The 22901-nt window shown below is 45.0% G+C and overlaps 1 protein-coding gene across 4 annotated transcripts in view; it reads left to right on the top strand.

The window, feature by feature from the left end:
- Positions 1 to 9721, top strand: part of LOC145338868 (zinc finger CCCH domain-containing protein 10-like) — a 59674-nt gene extending 49953 nt beyond the window's left edge. For all 4 annotated transcript variants that reach the window (XR_013885916.1, XR_013885915.1, XR_013885917.1 and 1 more), the window contains one exon: positions 7242 to 9721. Coding sequence is in view for 1 of the 4 variants with exons in the window: in XM_080183265.1 (XP_080039391.1) it covers positions 7242 to 7361 (120 nt within the window). In the remaining 3 variants the exon portion in view is untranslated. The remainder of the gene's footprint in view (positions 1 to 7241) is intronic.
- Positions 9722 to 22901: the final 13180 nt, after the last annotated feature.

Here is a 22901-nt window from a genome sequence, read left to right as displayed (position 1 = left end):
GGAATTCCAATATCCATAACTGGGTAGCACACATCTCATGATGCCATTTAAATGGGGTTCCTACAAAAAAATGGCCATTTCCAGCCCGTTTTGAAGGTTTAAACAAAGGAAGGCAAGAGTGAGAATTCATTGATTGAAGCCATTGTTGCCTTTTTAATTATCATTAATAAATATCTAAATTTACCAAAGTTCTCTATCATGAATTGGGTAATTTTCATGGGGTGCAATTTCAGGAAAGGATTTATTAGGGAAGGGGCTTCTCCCTAATTGGCTGTTTGAAAAGCAAAGGTCAGATTTCTTACCTCTTCAATTTTTTTATTCTTTGTATGGTGCTGATTCTTGCCAGCTGCACAGTTCCACAGGCATGGGCAGCCCTCTTGTATCTTAAACAATGGCTACTTTCAGTCTGTTCAAAATCTTCCACTGAACATCCTCCCTAATAAAGTGGTAGTAGAGCAATTTGTAGTGTTCTATGAAAAATGTATTTTTTATTTCACAACCTCAGGATGCCCCAAAGTGTTTTACAGCCAATGAAGTATAATTGAAGTGTGATCACAGTGCTAAGAAACACAGCAATGAATTTGCAAACACCAGTGAGATAATGACCAGATAATCTGTTGGTTGAGAGATGAGTATTAGTCTGGATACACGGGAGAGCTGCTCTTGTACTTACTGTCTCTCCACACATCTTTAAAATTTTATCAAAACATACCTCTGAACCTTCTTGGGACACTTCCAACTTGGTGCCCATTTTTGCTCTATGAATCACTTGGAGATGTATTGTATATTAAATATGTTCTATAAATGGTCATTGTTGAACCATCAGTGGCGTTCAGAGAACTCAATTACATGAACAAATGGTTTTGCACTCAGACTGTTGGCCTGTGGTTATTGCTCCTGAATCCACATTACTCAGCAAGAAATCAACTTCCAGGAATTGATCTCTGCTGTGAAAATGAAACAATCCGCTGACAAGCGGCACCAATAGGGATTTATTTTTACTTCCCTTCACAACAGCTTACAAAAAATAATTTAGAGCCATTCCAACTTAAGTTTCAATAAGAAATCTTGTCTTCATATGCATTAAACTGAGCTGATGCTTGAGGTAATGATGTAGATGATATTAAACAGCACGAGGTCCATCAAGTCTGCATTGACGCTCCAGAAGAGCACACTACCTAGTCCCACTCCCCTCTATCCCCATAACTCCATGCATCAGTCATGGCCAATATAGACGGGTGGCACTTGAATCCCAGGGGGACCAATATCTTGGCGGGAAGGTTGGCTAGGGCTACTGGGGGGACTTTAAACTGAAAGGTTGGGGGGAGGGAATCGAGATGAGGTGACTGAGAGTGAGGAGGTTAGCTCCCAAGTAGAGAAGGACTGTAGACTGTATGAGAGGGAGGTTAGACGGGTGATGCAGAAGGGAAGCGCCCTAACTGAGGGTCTGAGATGTGTCTATTTTAACGCCAGGAGTGTAGTGAATAAAGTGGATGAGCTTAGGGTGTGGATTGCTGCTTGGGAATGTGATGTGGTGGCCATTACGGAGACTTAGATGTCTCGGGGACAGGACTGGGTACTTCAGGTGCCAGGATTCAGATGTTTCAGGAAGGACAGGGAGGGAGGCAAAAGAGGTGGTGGAGTGGCACTGTTGATCGGGGACAGTGTCATGGCTGTAGAGAAAGTGGATGCCGTGGAGGGACTGTCTACGGAGTCTCTGTGGGTTGAAGTTAGTAACAGCAAAGGGTCGATAACTTTGCTGGGTGTTTTCTATAGGCCGCCCAATAGTGACAGGGAAGTTGAGGTGCAGATAGGGAAACAGATCCTAGAGAGATGTAGTAATAACAGAGTTGTCGTGATGGGAGACTTTAATTTCCCAAACATCGACTGGAATATCCCCAGGGTAAGAGGTTTGGATGGGGAGGAGTTTGTTAGGTGTGTTCAGGAGGGTTTCCTGACACAACATGTGGATAAGCCTATGAGAGGAGAGGCTGTTCTTGACCTGGTGCTGGCTAATGAACCTGGACAGGTGTGTCGGATCTCTCGGTGGGAGAGCATCTCGGGGATGGAGATCATAATTCTATCTCCTTCACAATAGCATTGGAAGGATCAGGCAGGCTAGGAAGGTGTTTATCTGGAGTAAGGGGAAATATGAAGACATTGGGCTGAAAATTGGACGAGTAAACTGGAAGGAGGTGTTCTTGGGAAAAGTACTGAAGGAAGGTGGCGGATTTTCAAGGAATGTCTGTCTGGAGCTATGCACGACAACGTTCCAATGTGACAAGGAGGTTTTGGTAGGTTGCGGGAACCGTGGTGCACGAAGATTGTGATGAACCTAGTCAGGAAGAAAAGACAGGCGTACAAGAGAGCTAGGAGATGTTAAGGATCTAGAGGAATATAAAGCTTGTAGAAAGGAGCTTAAAAAGGAAATTAGGAGAGCCAGAAGGGGTCATGAGAAGGCCTTGGCAGGTAAGATTAAGGAGAATCCCAAGGCGTTCTACAAATATGTGAAGGGTAAAAGGATGCGAAGTGAAGGGATAGGACCTATAAAAGGTGAAGGGGGAAAAGTCTTGTGGAACCGGAAGAAATGGCAGAGGTGCTTTAATGAGTACTTTGCCTCGGTATTCAAGGTGGAAAGTGATCTGGGAGGTTGTACTACAGGTTTGCGGCGGACTGAAAAGATTGAGTATGAGGACGTTAAGAAAGAGGATGTGTTGGAACTTTTAAATTCTATCAAGATAGATAAGTCGCCGGGACTGGATGGGATGTACCCCAGGTTACTGTGAGAGGTGGGGGTAGAGATTGCAGAGCCCCTGGCGATGATCTTTGCATCGTCGATGGAGACGGGAGAGGCTTTGGAGGATTGTGGATGTGGTTCCTATTTTCAAGAAAGGGAACAGGGATAGCCTGGGAAATTACTGGCCAGTGAGTCTGACCTCAGTGGTTGGTAAGTTGATGGAGAGGATTCTGAGACAGGATTTATGAGCATTTAGAGAAGTTTAGAACGATCAGAAATAGTCAGCACGGCTTTGTCAAGGGCAGGTCGTGCCTTACGAGCCTAGTTGAGTTCTTTGAAAATGTGACTGAACGCATTGACGAAGGAAAAGTGGTGGATGTGGTTTACATGGACTTCAGCAAGGTGTTTGATAAGGTCCCCCATGCAATACTTGAGAAGGTGAGAGGGCATGGGATCCAAGGGGCTGTTGCCTTGTGGATTCAGAACTGGCTTGCCTGCAGAAGGCAGAGAGTGGTTGTGGTTGGGTCTTTTTCTGCATGGAGGTCGGTCACCAGTGGAGTGCCCCAGGGATCTGTTCTAGGACCCTTGTTGTTTGTCATTTTCATAAATGACCTGGATGAGGAAGCGGAGGGATGGGTTAGTAAGTTCGCCAATGATACGAAGGTTGGTGGTGTTGTGGATAGTCTGGATGGATGTCAGAAGTTGCAGCGTGACATAGATAGGATGCAAGACTGGGCGGAGAAGTGGCAGGTGGACTTCAACATGGATAAATGTGTAGTGGTCCATTTTGGCAGGACCAATGGGATGAAGGAGTACAATGTAAAGGGTAGGAGTCTTAGCAGTGTTGAGGAGCAGAAGGACCTTGGGGTCCGGGTCCATAGGACTCTTAAATAGGCCTCGCAGGTGGAGGATGTGGTCAAGAAGGTGTATGGTGTACTGGCCTTCATTAATCGAGGGATTGAGTTTAGGAGTCAGGAGGTAATGCTGCAACTTTATAAGACCCTTGTCAGACCCCACTTGGAGTACTGTGCGCAGTTCTGGTCGCCTCACTACAGGAAGGATATGGAAGCTATTGAGAGGATGCAGAGGAGATTTACAAGGATGTTGCCTGGATTGGGAGGCATGGCTTATGAAGATAGGTTGAGGGAGCTAGGTCTCTTCTCCCTGGAGAGCCGAAGGTTGAGAGGTGACCTGATAGAGGTTTATAAAATGTTGAGAGGAATAGATAGGGTGGATTCTCGGCTATTTCCCAGGGCTGAAATGGTCGCTACGAGAGGACACAAGTTTAAGGTGCTGAGAAGCAAGTACAGAGGAGATGTCAGGGGTAAGTTTTTCACTGAGGGTGGTGAGTGAGTGGAATCGACTGCCGTTGGTGGTGGTGGAGGCAAATTCGCTGGGGTCTTTTAAGAGACTTCTGGATGAGTACATGGGATTTAATGGGATTCGGAGTTACAGATAGTTCTATGGCCTGGTAGGTATGGATATGATTGGCACAACTTGTGGGCCGAAGGGCCTGTTTGTGCTGTAGTGTTCTATGATCAATCAACCTGTGTGATGCACAAGATCTGACGCACTATATGTGGGTCTCAGAGTATGTTTCCTTTTCTTATCAAATGTTAAGATGATCAGTCGTTAGGAATTAATGCCCCACTCCTGTTAAGAAATAACATTCGGGGCGGTACAGTGTTAGCGCTGCTGCCTCATAGCATCAGGGACCTGTGTTCAATTCTGGCCTTGGTTCATTGTCTCTCTGGAGTTTGCACGTTCTCCCCGTGTCTGCATGGATTTCCTCCAGGTGCTCTGGTTTCCTCCCACAGTCCAAAGTTGTGCAGGTTATGTGGATTGACCATGCTAAATTGGTGTCAGGGGGACTAGCTAGGGTAAATGGGGATAGGGCCTGGGTGGGATTGTGATCGGTTCAGACTCGATGGGCCAAATGGCCTCCTTCTGCACAGCAGAATTCTATGTCAAAGTGACTCCACTTCTATCACATCACTGTACCTCAGTTGTAGAATGTCGTCTTTGAATTATCAGTTTATCAGGCTTATAGTTTTTCAAACTGGTTAAAGGATTATATTAGAACATAAGAAATAGGAGCAGGAGTAGGTCATCTAGCCCCTCAAGCCTGCCCCGCCATTCAATAAGATCATGGTTGATCTGATAGTGGGTTCAGTTCCACTTACCTACCCGCCTGCTCCCCATAACCTTTAATTTAAAAATCTATCTATCTGTGATTTAAACATTTAACGAGGTGGCCTCCACTGCTTCATTGGGCAGAGAATTCCAAAAATTCATTATCCTCTGAGAGAAGTTCCTCCTCAACTCTGTTCTAAATTGACTCTCCTGTACTTTAAGGCTATGCCCCCCTAGTTCTTGTTTCCATTGTAAGTGGAAATAACCTTGCTGCTTCTACCCTGTCTAGCCCCTTCATTATCTTGTATGTCTCTAAGATCTCCCCTCAACCTCCTTAAACTCCAATGAGTACAGGCCCAGTCTACTCAATCTCTCCTCATAAGCCAACCCCCTCATCTCCAGAATCAATCTAGTGAACCTTCTCTGTACCCGCTCCAACGCTAATATATCCTTTCTTAAATAAGGGGACCAAAATTGCACACAGTACTCTAGTTGTGGCCTCACCAGTGCCTTGCACAGTTGCAGCAAGACCTCCCTGCTTTTATATTCTATCCCCCTCGCTATAAAGGCCAACATTCCATTCGCCTTCTTGATCACCTGCTGCACCTGCAGACTGGGTTTTTGTGATTCATGCACAAGGATCCCCAGGTCCCTCTGCACAGTAGCATGTTGTAATTTTTCACCGTTTAAATAATAGTCCATTTTACTATTATTCCTTGCGAAGTGGATAATCTCACACTTGCTAACATTATACTCCATCTGCCAGATCCTTGCCCACTCACTTAGCCTATCCAAATCTCTCTGCAGACTGCGTCCTCCACGCAATTTGCTTTCCCACTCATCTTTGTGTCATCCACAAACTTTGTTACCCTACTCTCGGACCCCTCCAGATCGTCTAGGTATATGATAAATAGTTGAGGCCCCAGCGCCGATCCTTGCGGCACGGCACGTCACGTCACGTCACTAGTCACACCACTATAGGCCTCCAAATAATAACTTTGAGGTGGGGCGGACTATAAGCAAACAAATAATAGATGCATGTAAAAATGGAACAGCAATAATCATGGGGGATTTTAACCTCCATATTGATTGGTCAACTCAAGTCAGATGCGGTGGACTTGAGGAAGAATTCTTAGAATACTGTCAAGATAGTTTCCTTGAACAGCATGTTACAGAACCTACGAGGGAGCAAGCTATCTTGGAACTGGTCCTGTGTAATGAGACAGGTAAAATTAATGATATCCTTGTGAGGGATCCTCTTGGAATGAGTGATGACAATATGGTTGAATTTCTAATACAGATGGAGGGTGAGAAAGTAGGGTCCCAAACCAGTGTCCTCTGCTTGAACAAGGGGGATTACAATAGGATGAGGGTGGAGTTGGCTAATGTAGACTGGGAACACAGACTAATTGGTGGAACAGTGGAGGATTTTTAAGATTTTTCTCAGTACTCAGCAAAAATATATTCCAGTGAAAAAGAAGGAATGTAAAAAAAAGGATAACCAGCCATGGATAACTAAGGAAATAAAGGAGAGTACAGAATTAAAAACCACTGCATACAGAGTGGCCAAAATTAGTGGGGAACTAGAAGATTGGGAAAGCTTTAAAAAAAAACAAAACTACTAAGAAAACAATAAAGGAGGGAAAGATAGATTATGAAAGTAAACTAGCACAAAATATAAAAACTGGTAGTGAAAGTTTTTACAAATATATAAAACGGAAAAGAGTGGCTAAGGTAAATGTTGGTCCCTTAGAAGATGATTTAATAATGGGAAACAAGGAAATGGCCGAGGCCTTAAACAGGTTTTTTGTATCAGTCTTCACAGCAGAGGACACAAATAGCATACCAATAATTGATGGTCATGGGACTTAGGGGGTGAGGACCTTAAAACGATCACTATTACTAAAGAGGTAGTGCTGGGTAGGCTAATGGAACTAAAGGTAGACAAGTCTCCTGGTCCAGATGGAATGCATCCCAGGGTACTAAAAGAAATAGCAGAAGTAATAGCAAATGCATTACTTGTAATTTATCAAAATTTTCCATCCAGTATGTTGGGTGACTAGATGCCTGAAGAATATGATCTATGTGGGTGCTTCTATTACCTTTAATGTTTCAGGCAATCCAATTCAATATCTCACAACAAACAAATTGCTGCAGTCTTTAAGTATGCATTGTTTCCAGTGAATGTGCAACCATTGCCAGTAAGCCCTGTGTACACCATGCAGAGTATACAACTGTTTCAAAAACCATGTTTGAATATGTAACTTTTGATTTTGATTTTCTGTTACTTTTAGCACAATAAACAATGTGCTAAATTTCTGTCTGCATTAGCTTAACACAGTTGTTAACCCACTAACCCATCTCTCATCAGCATTATCCTGGGATTCCAGTGTTTGAACAGAAGTTGGAACAGATGAATTCAACACCAGTCCCAGAAAGCAGCCCCTCAAACTTGTTGCCTGTCAAACACACAGCCCTTAAGTTGCATTAAAGGAATGGAAGAGTTGAACAATTGTCAGAAAAATACAATCAACTAAAATTTATGGATCTCCATTTATGCAAGAAGTGGAGGCGTAGGAATGGGGAGACTGGGAGTGCAATTGTAAAAGGTCTAGTTTAATTGAGCTCTGACTCTTCCTCCAAATAAATGCTCTTATCTACATCCACAGTCACCATCTGTCTTGCCATCTCAGTAACCCCTCTCTTCCCATCAACTCATTCATAGACAAGACTATCTGAATACTTCCCTGTATCCCTGTCAACTAGCATTCTCCTTCCTACCCTACTTCCTGCTGTGACTACCCTGGAAAAACATCCAAGTCACACTCAACAACACTCCCAACTGTCTCGTTTTTGCTTCTGCATTCTACAGCTGTTGGCCTGTTCAATAATGCCTTTACTTCCACCTTTGCTCTTGACCCAAGTAAAACTCTCTTTCACTCAACTGTTCCCTGGCGTGATCACCATGTTTGCTCCCGTGAGCCCAGGGGGTGCACGCTTGGTATAGATCTTGCACAACTGGTCCATTCATCATATGTTTTGGCTACATCAAATACCATTGGCCTAGTTCACTTCTGCCAAAACTGCTCACTAATCCAGGATCACTCTGAAATGCAAAGATAACTCCCAGCTCTTTGTTTCCACCATCTCCTTAGACTGCTTGCCACTGTCACCTCCAAAAATGTGAGAGGAATTCGTGGACAATGTTGTTCAACTTTCTCTGTTGCATCCTTCCCCTCCCCTTGCCTGCCAAGTTCCTCTTCCCCCAGGTGGAACTTTTAGGCCCTTCCCCTGAACATTTTCTTTCTCTAGTTTCTCTCCAATCTTCTAACTAAACTGCTGACCATCCAATTTTCTTTCCTGGCCTTTATGCAAGCTGATATTTGGTTCCCCCTCCTCCCTTTCAAACTTGCTATCATCAACACCTCTTTCTTTAAAAAAACAACTTCGACCCGTCTATCCTTAAATCCAACCTGTCTTTTCCTTTCCAAGCCCTTGAACGTGTTGCCTCCCAGCTGGTGCCCATTTTTACAGATGTTCCATATTTCAGCATCTCCCATCCAGTTAATGCCCATCACAGCATAAAATGAGTCAAATAAGATTTTATATGACTGTTACTGTGATGCGTTACCATCACTCTTCTCAAATGTTTGCAGCCCTTAAAACAGTTGCTCATGCCATTTTCCTCCAGTGCCTCTCTTCCATTGTCTAGCTGAATGGGACTGTCCTCATCTGCTTCCAGTCTGACCTGTCCATCCGTATCTATAGAATAGAAGTTTCCCTCCCTACTCCTGTACATTTTACCTCCTCTTCATTGAAGATTTATATTTACCCCACCCCTTCTATTATTCATCTACATGATATGAGTTAAAAATATGATGTTAGACTTCATGTACGAGCTAAACACACACACTTCAAATGTGAAGATGATAGCTGGGCTGTCATCTTCACCTTCCAATTAACTTGCACACATTGAAAACTACAATCCATATTCTAATTCATACTAAGTCACCCATCATCCCTATACTTGCTGATTTACAGTAGCTCCTGGCCTTTCAATGCCTCAAATTCAAAATACATATTTTTGTGTTCAATTCCTCCATTGCCTTGCACTCCCGCTACCTCTCTAATTGCCTCCAGCTCTATATCCTTATCAAGAATGCTGTTCCTCTAATACGGACCTGTTATGCATCCTCTACTCCTTTTAACCCATTAGATGTAGTGATACCTTCAGCTGCCTGGTCCCTAAGCTTGTAATTCCCACCTATATCTCTCCACCTCTCTCAACTCCTTGAAACCGGACTCTCGAACTATGTTAAAGGTGCTATATGTGTTAGATGTAATAACTTTTACACACTTTCCCAGCAGGAATAAATGGGTAGCTGTCAGGAATATCATCCCTGGTTACTACTCCTCTCTAACTTTGGGATGTTGAGAACAATTGTAATACCCTCACTGTTGCCCCAGCTGAGATGAGCTAACCCGGAACAAAGTGGTGATCAAACCTGGGATAATCTTGGTTTGTGTCATTCAGTACTACATCAAGTATCAGCCATTGTGGCACTTTTTTGTTCGCATGTAACTTCATACTGATGCCAGCTTGTCCTTTTTCTAGTTATAACAGTTTTCCTTTTTGATTATGCATATATGTAAAAGTAATGAAGTTTCTGTATCTATATTGCACTGTTTACATTCTTTTGAAAGTGATTTGAGTAAAAAGGTCCCAGAAGCCATCTTGGGTAGTAGAGTGGTTGATTTGTTTATATATTTTACTGCCTTGTGGATGCATAGAAACTGCCCTAATGACAATTCTCATGTTTTTTTTAAAATAAAATTTTCTTTTAAACTTGAGTCCTTATTTTAGTCACTTAAAAGGTAGTCATACCACACCCCTGATTGCATGGCATAACAAAACAGCTACACTATGACAACTGTTGAGGCCTCAGTGAAATACTAGCGATTAATATCTGTACCTTGGTGCTAAAATCCTCTTTCGATCCATCACAAAACTTTCTAGAGTGTGTGCCCAAGTAGTTGAATAAATAACGCTAAAGCACGCAGAACAACTTTTCAGAGTTTCACATTTCACTAATGACACTGTTGCGGCCATAGAGGACGATGCAGGAAGGAGACAGGGGAGTGTTTATGGGGTTTGCTTATGCAGATATTTACAATGTACGAGTGGTTTCATGCAGCCTCATGTTAAAAGAACAACTTCCAATTAGGTATGTATTTGTGTGCAAAGGCAAATTCTATCTTGAAAGAAAATAACTTGTAGAGAATGGAGATGTTTTCACTGTTGGGGAAATAGGTATTTTTGTCAACAATTTCACCTCCATATCTCTCGAAACTTTTGACTTTCATTGGGGGTGTATTTCTGTTGGTATTGGCAGCCCTTCAGTTTCTCACCTAAGTGGCCAATCATCACGTGTGAGCCGAGATAGTGTTGACAGCTATTCAGTTGTGGGTGGCGAGTGTGACCCGCACTCAACATCATCATGAGCTTGCTTTCCAGCAGGGATTACTGAACACCAATTCAGACTGCTGAACCAATCTATGTTTAGTCTGGGACCTCAGTGACAAAGATTAGCTAACTCAGCACGGAGTAGCAAATAGAATGAGAAATATGTCTGGTCTGTATGACCTAGCACACAATGCATTCACTCTCCAAGCTACTTGAAATTTCTTTGATTAGCCAAAGATTCCCCAATTTGCTGAAGGTTTGACACTTGGCTAGGGGATCATTCCACAGGTGCTGATACCTCACTTCATAGCCTGAATAGAGCTTCCACCAAATGTTCAATTTTGAGAAAATCACAGACGAAGCTAATCTTGACCTTACCTGATGTCAACACACCTACTACACTTTGGCCTGATTTTTTATCACCTCCCTCAATTATCCCATAAATGCCTTAGCAAAGCTCATCAAACACAGTACAGATTAGGCTTGAGTGGTGCTGGAAGTCTAAAATCAAAACAGAAAATGTTAGAAATACTCAGTAGTGCATGAGAGCACCTGTGGAAGGAGAAACTGAATTAACGTCCCAGGTTGATAACCTTTCATCAGAACTGATGTTGGTAGTTGGAGAGATGAGTAACAATGTATAAATCAATTAGTGGGCGGCACAGTGGTTGGCACAGTGGTTTGCACTGCTGCCTCAGCACCATGAACCCAGGTTTGATTCCTGGCTTGGGCCGCTGCAAGTTTGCACATTCTCCTCATTCATGTCTGCTTGGGTTTCCTCCGTCGATAGTAGTCATGATGTGGGTATGCCGGCGTTGGACTGGCGTAAACACAGTAAAAAGTCTGACAACACCAGGTTTTAGTCCAACCGATTTATTTGATAATAGACTCACAAGCTTTCGAGGTTTCCCTCTTCGTCAGGTGAATGGAGAGTTCTGGCCTCAGACAGAACATATAAAGCACAGACAGTTCAGAGATTACTGATTAGAATGTGAATCCTTACACCTAACCTGCTGTTCAAGACCTGAAGTGGCTGACAATGTGAGTGGAAGGAGCACTGATCACAGGTTGCAGAGATGTGTATTGTCTCCAGACAGTACAGTAAGTGAGGTTTTGCAAACCCAGGCAAGTCACGGGGGTTACAGATAGTGCGACATGAACCCAAGATCCCAGTTGAGGCTGTCCTCGTGTGCGGAACTTGGCTATCAGTCTCTGTTCAGCGACTGCGCTGTCGTGTGTCGTGAAGGCCGCCTTGGAGAATGCTTACCCGAAGGTCAGAGGCTGAATGCCCGTGACCACTGAAGTGTTCGCCAACAGGAAGGGAATAGTCTTGCTTGGTGATTGTCGAGCGATGTTCATTCATCCGTTGTTGTAGCGTCTGCATGGTCTCCCCAATGTACCATGCTTCAGGACATCCTTTCTTGCAACGTATCAGGTAGACAATGTTGGCCAAGTTGCAAGAGTATTTACCGTGTACCTGGTGGATGGAATTCTCACGTGTGATGATGGTATCCATGTCGATGATCCGGCATGTCTTGCAGAGGTTGCTGTGGCAGGGTTGTGTGGGATTGTGGTCACTGTTCTCCTGAAGACTGGGTAGTTTGCTGCGAACAATGGTCTGTTTGAGGTTGTGTGGTGGTCTGAAGGCAAGAAGTGGGGGTGTGGGGATAGCCCTGGCGAGATGTTCGTCGTCATCAATGATATGTTGAAGACTCCGGAGAAGATGTCATAGCTTCTCCGCTCCGGGGAAGTACTGGACGACGAAGGGTACTCTGTCCACTGTGTCCTGTGCTTGCCTTCTGAGGAGATCGGTGCGGTTTTTCACTGTGGCGCATCGGAACTGTCGATCTATGAGTCGAGCACCATATCCTGTTCTTATGAGGGCATCTTTCAGGGTCATCAAACCAGCAGACAAAGGAGGGGCCATCGTCATACTGAACAGAACGGATTACTGTAAAGAAGTGTACCGACAACTAAACAATGAGAAACACTACAGACAATTACCCACAGATCCGACCAAAGAACACACTCGTCAACTCAACAATCTGATCAAGACCTTTGATCCGGACCTTCAGAGCACCCTCCGTGCTCTCATTCCACGTACTCCCCGCATTGGAGATCTCTACTGCCTCCCAAAGATACACAAGGCAAACACACCTGGCCGTCCCATCGTATCGGGCAATGGGACTCTGTGTGAGAACCTCTCCGGCTACGTCGAGGGCATCCTGAAACCCATTGTACAAAGAACCCCCAGCTTTTGTCGCGACACTACGGACTTCCTACTGAAACTCAGCACACATGGAGCAGTTGAACCAGGGACACTCCTCGTCACAATGGATGTCTCGGTGCTCTACACCAACATCCCCCCACAACGATGGCATTGCTGCGACTGCCTCAGTACTCAATGCTGACAACTGCCAGTTTCCAGATGCAATTTTACAACTCATCCGCTTTATCCTGGACCACAATGTCTTCACCTTCAACAACCAGTTTTTCATCCAGACACATGGAACAGCCATGGGGACCAAATTTGCACCTCAATATGCCAACATCTTCGTGCACAGGTTCGAACAAGACGTCTTCACTGCCCAGAATCTTCAACCAATGCTATGCACTAGATACATCGATGACATTTTCTTCCTTTGGCCTCATGGTGAACAATCACTGAAACATCTATATGATGATATCAACAAATTCCACCCCACCATCAGACTCACCATGGACTATTCCCCAGAATCAGTTGCATTCTTGGACACGTGCATCTCCATTAAGGACGGTCACCTCAGCACCTCACTGTACCGCAAGCCCACAGACAATCTCACAATGCTCCACTTCTCCAGTTTCCACCCTAAACATGTTAAAGAAGCCATTCCCTATGGACAAGCCCTCCGTATACACAGGATTTGCTCAGATGAGGAGGATTGTGACAGACACCTCCAGACCCTGAAAGATGCCCTCATAAGAACAGGATATGGTGCTTGACTCATAGATTGACAATTCCGATGCGCCACAGCGAAAAACCGCACCGATCTCCTCAGAAGGCAAGCACGGGACACAGTGGACAGAGTACCCTTCGTCGTCCAGTACTTCCCCGGAGCGGAGAAGCTATGACATCTTCTCCGGAGTCTTCAACATATCATTGATGACGACGAACATCTCACCAGGGCCATCCCCACACCCCCACTTCTTGCCTTCAGACAACCACACAACCTCAAACAGACCATTGTTCGCAGCAAACTACCCAGTCTTCAGGAGAACAGTGACCACAATTCCACACAACCCTGCCACAGCAACCTCTGCAAGACATGCCGGATCATCGACATGGATACCATCATCACACGTGAGAATACCATCCACCAGGTACATGGTAAATACTCTTGCGACTCGGCCAACATTGTCTACCTGATACGTTGCAAGAAAGGATGTCCCGAAGCATGGTACACTGGGGAGACCATGCAGACGCTACGACAACGGCTGAATGAACATCGCTCGACAATCACCAAGCAAGACTGTTCCCTTCCTGTTGGTGAACACCTCAGTGGTCACGGGCATTCAGCCTCTGACCTTCGGGTAAGCATTCTCCAAGGCGGCCTTCACGACACACGACAGCGCAGAGTCGCTGAACAGAGACTGATAGCCAAGTTCCGCACACATGAGGACGGTCTCAACAGGGATCTTGGGTTCATGTCGCACTATCTGTAACCCCCGTGACTTGCCTGGGTTTGCAAAACCTCACTTACTGTACTGTCTGGAGACAATACACATCTCTGTAACCTGTGATCAGTGCTCCTTCCACTCACATTGTCAGCCACTTCAGGTCTTGAACAGCAGGTTAGGTGTAAGGATTCGCATTCTAATCAGTAATCTCTAAACTGTCTGTGCTTTATATGCTCTGTCTGAGGCCAGAACTCTCCATTCACCTGACGAAGAGGGAAACCTCGAAAGCTTGTGAGTCTGTTATCAAATAAATCGGTTGGACTAAAACCTGGTGTTGTCAGACTTTTTACTAGGTTTCCTCCCACAGTCCAGAAGTGTGTGAGTTAGGTTGATTGGCCATGGTAAATTGTCAGGGAGACTAGCCGGGTAAATATGTGGGGATACAGGGATAGGGGCTGGCTGTGACTGTGGTTGGTGCAGACCTCAATGGGTTGAATGGTCTCTATGCACTGTAGGGATTCTTTGTTTCTATGAACAAATGGAGCTACTTGCTATCAGCATACCTATGGGAGTTTAATGCATGCTGAATGGATGTGCCATCCACTGAAGGTGACTGCAGAAAAAGAAGAATGTGATTGGAAGTGATGTTATTACCTGCACCGTGACAGGAATAAGAAGGGCCAAATTTCAGCAGTGCTCAAAGGGAAAAAACATGGGCTGATAAACAGGTAAGGAATGAGGAGAGATACAGCCTTCGTATGGTCGTACTGCATGTCGTATCTGGACTCTAGAATGTAAATGATTTCCTTAAGCCATTCCTCTCTTGTCACTATGCCTCTGAACAACAAGAAAAGGATTTGCAGAAATACTTTCAAATAATGATTTAGTAATCAGGTAATGAATGACACGTCACTATTTACAGAACAGGCCACAGTGGTAGTATTCATGTGTATTGAGATTAGAATCAACTACGTCTCCATGCTTCAGTGCAAAAGCACACATGCACACCCCAAAGTGTATCCTTTGTATCTAAGGAGGAACTAAATACCCTTTAAAACTTGGCAGATGCCAAGCAAGAGTTATGTCTAAAAATAAGCACTGTGGCAACACTTGAATTTCACATCATCTTGCAAACATTCCTATAATCAAATCAGACAGGTTTGTTTTTAGATGATGCTGCATTTGACCCAGAGCCATTATCAAGAGTCACCTGGAACCTTGACTTGACGTGGAAATGCCCGAGTTAAAGTTGTAATTGCTGAGGCTCAGGTAGATAACTTAGTGTGATCTGTTTTCTAAACACGTTGACCAGCACAAGCAGCAGAGCACTGAAATGCATTGACACTCCAAAATAACAGTCCTCTAGACAGCCATGATGAGGTTTTACCCTTCACTCCATGATGCAATCAATTGGAACTTTGCCCCATTGAAAAGCACTATGGGGATGAAGGTGTTGTGATTTGAACACTACAAATACAACACCTAGTTTACAAATGAAGGGGATTTGAAGCTGAATAAGAAATGAAGGTTGTGATCAGTCAGAGTGTATAACATGAAAGAAATTGAAGAATGTGCAATTGTTCACAAAAGAATGGATGGAGTTGGATGTATATTGAATATAGAGTAGAAAAGAGAATATAGCAAGTTGACAGGCAGACATTCAGCCATGAAACAAAGCACAAAGTGGTTTGAGAAGACACTTTTTTCCATTTATGACATGGGGGCATCACCAGTAAAGTCATCATTTATTGTTCATGCCTAATTGTCCTTGAGAAGGTGTTAGTGCCATTTCAGAAAGCAGTTAACCACATTGCTGTAATTGGTTCAGGACAGATAAAGGAATAGATAGGTGGTTCTGCGGACAAAAGCAGGACTCCAGGATGGTAATCTGCCTCCCTGGAGCAGGGGTACAGAATGTTTCGGAGAGGGTAGAGGGAATTTTGAAGGGCGAAAGGACCCAGGCTGATGTAATTGTGCATATAGGAGAGAAGGACGTAGGAAGGAAGAGCAGGGAGTTGGGGGCCAGGCTGAAGAGCAGGGCCTCCAGGGTGGCAATCTCTGGGCTGCTGTCAGTGCCTAGGAACAGTGGGGCTAGGAATAACGACGTCCTACAACTGAATGCGTGGCTGAAGGATTGGTGCAAGACAGAGGGTTTTACATTTGTAGATCATTGGGAAGTATTTGTGAGAGAAGGGCACCTGTACAGGAGGGATGGGAAAAATTTAAATGGGAAGGGCACGAATATCTTGGCTGGGAGGTTAGCTGGAGTGTTTCGGCAGGGTTTAAACTAATGTGGAAGGGGGGTGGGGATTGGACTGATAGCTCAGTAGGCACTGGGATTGGGAGCGAGTTGGGTGACAGGGTAAGTTTGGATGAGAGGAAAATTCTCCGGGAGAAGGAGGATCTGAGTGGGTCTGGAGTGCGTCTGTTTTAATGCAAGGAGCGTAATGGGTAAAACGGATGAACTTAAGGCCTTAATGTTCATGAGGAATTTAGATGTGGTGGCAGTGACAGAGACGTGGTTAAAGGAAGGGCAGCAATGGCAGCTAAATATCCCTGGGTATAAGTGTTTTAGGTGTGATAGAGGAGGGTCAAAAAGAGGAGGGGGAGTGGCGTTGTTAGTTAGGGAGCACATCACAGCGGTGCAGAGGGAGGATAATATGGAGGAGTTAGGGATTGAGTCGCTGTGGGTGGAGTTGAGGAATAGAAAGGGAGCGATTACTATGCTAGGGGTGTACTATAGGCCACCCAACAGCCCGCGGGCAGTAGAAGAGGGTATATGTAAAGACATTTTGGATAGGTGCAGGAAGAATAGGGTCGTTGTAGTGGGAGATTTTAATCTCCCTGGGGTAGATTGGAAGGTGCCTAGAGCTGGGGGTTTGGACGGGGAGGAATTTGTAAAATGTGTACTGGAAGGGTCCTTGGAGCAGTATGTAGATAGCCTGACTAGAGAGGGAGCTATACTGGACTTAGTTCTGGGTAATGAGCCAGGTCAGGTGGTTGAGGTTGCAGTAGGTGAACATGTGGCGAATAGTGACCACAATTCTGTCTACTTTAGGATATTAATGGAAAAGGATGAGTGTTGTCCTAAGGGGAGGGTGCTAAATTGGGGGAAGGCTAGCTACAGCCGGATTAGGCAGGAACTTATGGATACTGATTGGGAGAGGTTGTTTGAGGGTAAGTCCATGTTCAGCATGTGGGAGTTTTTCAAGGGAAAACTGAAAAGGTTGCAGGAAAGATATGTGCTGGTTAAGAGGAAGGATGGGAAAGGCAGGATTAGAGAGCCGTGGATTACTAGGGAGATTGAGGAGTTGGTCAGGAAGAAATGAGAGGTGTATGTTAGGTCTAAGCAACTGGGAATGGAAAGAGCGTTGGAGGATTACAGAGAAAGTAGGAGGGAGCTCAAACTGGGAGTTGGAAGGACAAAAAGGGGGCATGAAATGGCTTTGGCAGGGAGAATTAAGGAAAATCCAAAGGCATTTTACTCCTATGTTAGGAACAAAAGGGTGGTTAGAGGAAAAATTGGTCCTCTTAGGGACTGTGCTTAGAGTCCGAGGGAATGGGGGAGATCCTGAATGAATACTTTGCGTCGGTATTCACGAAGGAGAGGGGCTTGATGTCCGGTACTCTCTTGGAGGGAGCTGTAGACCAGTTGAAGGAAATATCCATATTACGAGGGAGGAACTGTTAGGGTTTTTAGGTATCATTAAAACTGATAAATCTCTGGGGCTTGATGGCATTTATCCTAGGCTGCTTTTTGTCTCTTCTTTGGACACAGGTGAGGTCCTCGAGGACTGGAGGATAGCAAACGTGGTACTGTTGCTTAAAAAGGGTAGTAGGGATAACCCTGGTAATTATAGGCCGGTGAGTTAGACGTCAGTGGTAGGGCAGTTGTTGGAGAGGATTCTTAGGGATAGGATGTATGAGTACTTAGAGCGTTGTGATCTGATTAGGGATACGCAGCATGGCTTTGTTAAGGGGAGGTCGTGCCTTACGAATTTGGTAGAATGTTTTGAGGAGGTGACAAAAACGGTCGACGAAGGACGAGCCGTTGATGTCGTCTATATGAATTTCAGTAAGGCAAAGTCCCTCATGGTAGGTTGGTTGAAAAAGTTAAGGCTCATGGAATACAAGGACATGTATCTAGATGGATTGATAACTGGCTTGGTAATAGGGGACAGTAGTAGTGGAAGGGTCCTTTTCTAGCTGAAGGTCTGTGACTAGTGGTGTGCCGCAGGGCTCAGTACTGGGACCTCTTCTATTTGTAATATACATAAATGACTTGGAAGAGGGAGTATGTGGTGTGATCAGCAAGTTTGCAGATGACACTAAGATGGCTGGACTGGCAGACACTGAGGAGCAGTGTCAGCCAATACAGCAGGATATAGATAGGCTGGTATATTGGGCAGATAAACGGCTGATAGAATTTAATCCTGATGAATGTGAGGTGATGCATTTTGGGAGGAATAATGTAGGAGGGAGTTATATGATAAAGGGTAGACCTATAAAGAGTATAGAAATGCAGAGGGACCTGGGGGTGCAAGTGCACAAGTCTTTGAAGGTGGCAGTACAGGTGGAGACGGTTGTGAAGAAAGCTTATGGTACGTTAGCCTTTATAGGAAGGGGTATAGAGTATAAGAGCTGGCGTCTAATGTTGCAGTTGTATAGAACGTTGGTTAGGCCGCATTTGGAGTACTGCATCCAGTTCTCGTCGCCTTAGTACCGGAAAGACGTGGAGACCCCGGAGAGAGTGCAGAGGAGGTTTGCCAGGACGCTGCCTGGTATGGAAGGACTGGGTTTTGAGGAAAGATTGGGCAAATTGGGGCTGTTTTCCTTAGAGAGACGGAGAATGAGGGGAGATCTAATAGAGGTGTATAAGATTATGAAGGGTATAGATCGAGTAAACAGTGGAAAGCTTTTTCCTAGATTGGAAATAAATATTATGAGGGACCATGGGCTTAGGGGGAGGGGGGGAGGCACAATTCAGATGTTAGAGGGAGGTTTTTCACACGGCGGGTTGTGGGGGTACAGAATGCTCTGCCAAGTAAGGTGGTGGAGGCAGGCATGCTGGAGTTGTTTAAGGGATACTTAGATGGGCACATGAGCGGGATGGAGATGGAGGGATATAGGAGACTGTTTTAAATAAGGATCAAGAGCCTTGGGACGTCCCTGGGAATCAATTGATTGCTGTGGACCTTCCAACATAATTTCTGGCTCACTTGTTTTACTTTTGAGCTTCTGGGGATTCCCTTGAATGTTTGTGTAAGGATGTGCATGTTATTGATGTTTTTCTCTTTTAATCCACAGGTGCTTCAGTCCACCTTGTTGTCCAACAAGGGGCACACACGCGGTGGGTCATGTGAGGGCTGCCCTTGGATGTTTCAAGAGTAGCCTAGTGCTTCACGTTGTTAGTGTACGTTTAAACTGGACCAGATGCTGGGCAACATGACAGCTCAGTGGCTATCACTGTTTGCTGTGCAGATACATGGATTTGGGCCAGTGTCTGTGGGAGTTTGCGCATTCTCCCTGTGCTTGCATGGGTTTTCTCCAGGTGCTCCGGTTTCCTCCCACACCCCAAAGATGTGCTCTTAGGCTAATTGGTGTAACAAATTGTCCCTAAATTAGTATTCCCTCAATCTGGTTTCCAGTATGAAGTGCCATTAGCATAGACAAGGGTCATGGGTAGAAGAGGGATTCACAATGTTGAAATGGCGGCGTGGGCTCATTGGGCCGAATGGTCTGTTTCCCATGCTGTGTTGTTCTTTGACAGCAGATTTTACCCTGAAAGGCTTGAGGCAGGTGGGGTTTTTGACCAAATTAGTTTCATGGTTACCTTAACTGAGTCTAGATCAGGAAGGTGATGAGGTTAGTCCATTGGAGATTGTGCTGATGCTTGTGATTGTGGTTTGTTCTGGCTAGGGTAAGGGATCAGGATAGCCAATGAGGTTAAACTGAGGTTTTACTTGATGCAATTTTTCAAAACCATCTTGGTCTTTTGGTTAAGATCGAGCCCAGGAGAGGATGCAACATCTCATCCTGTCAGCTTGGACCTTGTTTGATTGAATCCAAGATGGGATGCAATATCTCCATGTGTCAGCTTGGATCTGGTTTCCCTTGGGGGACCATGATTGAACTTAATTTGAATTGGCTTTTTTTGATTAGAAATTAAGTACTGTCATGGTGGGATTGGAACTCATGTCCCCAGATCATTCGTCCAGGTCTCTGGATCACCATAACAGCAACATAATCACAATGCTACTGTGAGCTACGGCTATAACTTTGGTGATGACAAAATGAAAAGTTACTATTATATGGTGCCAGACCCTGATAAGCTTTGGAAATTTCTATGGCATTGTGAAATATATCACCAAAGTGTTTGAGAGCAGAATTTGAAATAATAGGTCATGAGAATGTAGGCAATGAGTGGGCCCTTGGCATCATGACTTCTAGCTTCTGAATTTGGAGTGTGGCCAGAGGCTCTACGGGGCATTAGCAGAACTTATTGATCTGGGAGGACATCAGGAAGCCTACTACAGGAAGACATCAGGGGCTCATCTCGAGACAAGAGCTAACATCCTTGGCAAACTGGGGCTGGTGGAGAAAGACAATGCAGAAGCCTCAGGGAGAGGGAGCTAGCACAGGATTGTAGTTAGGAGCTGGAGCTGCAATTCAAGGCTGTTAAGTCACCGCATTGAGTAACTGAGGTCACAAATAGGGCAGACTGAAACCTCTTGATGGTGACTAGAGAGCTGGGAAGTGGCAGTGGGGTAGCCTGGTGACCCAGGTAGATTGCCTGGACAGCACCCCTGAGCTCTAGAAGCCATGAGAAGAGGAAGGCTCCCTTCATGTCTAGGGAACCAGGTAATTGGGTTTATATGGTCACAGGAAGTTAGCAATAGTCAATCGAACTCTGCTATCTGGCTGATTAGAGATCAGGAGTTTAGCTCTGAATGTTGGAGTGGATCTGGAGCATCAGCCATGCATATTCACTAAATAATTTGCTCCTTTATGTTGAGCTTTTCCTTGAGCATTCATACAGATTTGAAGCCAGTGGAAAAAATATCTCTGCTTTATAATTTTTAGTCTGTGTGCTTGAATCTCAAGTTGCATCATGGAGGTAGCTACTGCTCTCAGTGAGGCACAGACATCACAGGATGAAGTTGAGTTGATGTGGTAACCAGGAAGCAGATTCTAGTGTGCCCTCCTTTAATATAGCAGGAAAAGGATCCTGTCATGGAATGAGTAGGAGAAAATGCTGCCACAAGTGCAGATTTAAACAGATTGCTATTCTAACTCAATAGAACCTGTTAATAAAGTCATCAGATAATGTGCGTAGTTGTTGGGACAACTCAAGCAGCAAAGTATGAAGGTGGGGAGAGTTGTTAACGAGTCCTCACTACTGGCTTCCAACTTTGGGGTGGGATCGAGAGGGCAAGATATGCCAACTGCAAGGCATTCTGTCCCTGCCAGCAGAGGTCATCGGCTTGGGAGGATGGTGATCTTTTGGAGAAAGAGAGGGACAACTGTGGTCAGGAGCTGGAGCAACAGTTGAAGGCTGGTGAGTCACTGCATTGAGAAACTGACACCACTGACGAGAAGGCAGATCAAGGCCTCTGACTGAATAACCAGGAAATGGCAATGGGGTGGGTGAAAAGCTGCTGGTGACCAAGGCAGACTGCCCACATAGCAGTTCTGAGGCTGTGAGGCCATGTGGAGACAAAGACCCACCCCCACCCCCACCCCCACTGCTTCAAATCCTCCTCTTAATTGGCTGTCACATTCCGGTACTAACGCTTCAAAACAACTTTATTGATGGTAAAGCACTTTGAGACAGCCAGAGGTCATTAAAATTTTATTTTCCTTATGGCATCAGGAAAGTATTCTCACCCACACTTGGCATCACTACACTTAGGCGGTACACTGAATGTGGTGATTCATTTTGATACAGATTTAAGTATAATTCCACGTATTCCTCCATTTATAACAAATCCCAAGCCCCTGCTTTACTATTTCATGATGTGGAGATGCCGGCGTTGAACTGGGGTAAACACAGTAAGAAGTCTCACAACACCAGATTAAAGTCCAACAGGTTTATTTAGTAGCAAAAGCCACTAGCTTTCGGAGCGCTCGCCACTCCTTTGTCAGGTGAGTGGGAGCCCTATTCACAAACAGGCATATAAATACACAAACTCAATTTACAGAATAATGATTGGAATACGAGTCTTTACAGATAATCAAGTCTTAAAGGTACAGACAATGTGAGTGGAGAGAGGATTAAGCACAGGTTAAAGAGATATGTATTGTCTCCAGACAAGCCCAGACAAGTTATGGGGGTTACAGATAGTGTGACATGAACCCAAGATCCCGGTTGAGACCGTCCTCATGTGTGGAACTTGGCTATCAGTCTCTACTCAGTGACTCTGCGCTGTCGTGTGTCATGAAGGCCGCCTTGGAGAATGTTTACCCAAAGATCAGAGGCCGAATGCCTGTGACCGCTAAAGTGTACGCCAACAGGGAGAGAACACTGTGCTCTCACCCCTAGCCCCCACTCCCCACCCCATATGCCCCTCAACTCCCCCCATCCTTACCCTCCCCGCCACCCTACCCCCACCCCCACCCACACCCCCAGTAATGTTTCAGACTGAGTCCAGCATAAATTTGCAGCTGAGTGTGTAGATCAGATTTAGTTTGGGTAATGACTGTCAGGGTGGTCTTTTGAAATGTGTTTTTGACCTTTTAAGAGGCAGTGTGTTGGGGGTCGTGCCGCGGGTGGTGTCTGAGAAACTGTTGGCCACTTTTCAGCTACGTCTTTAACAGAACAATTTTTTTTATGCGACAGAGTGAGCGGATGTGACGGTAGAACTTTTTTTCAGTTGGGGGAAGGTGGAGGCTGGCTCTGCGCTTTGCAAC

This window comes from Carcharhinus amblyrhynchos, unplaced genomic scaffold (assembly GCF_965287045.1).
Source record: "Carcharhinus amblyrhynchos unplaced genomic scaffold, sCarAmb.v2.hapA chromosome_202, whole genome shotgun sequence".
Classification (NCBI taxonomy): domain Eukaryota; kingdom Metazoa; phylum Chordata; class Chondrichthyes; order Carcharhiniformes; family Carcharhinidae; genus Carcharhinus; species Carcharhinus amblyrhynchos.
Note: the sequence above shows the minus strand (reverse complement) of the source record. Positions and strands in the feature narration are given on the sequence as shown.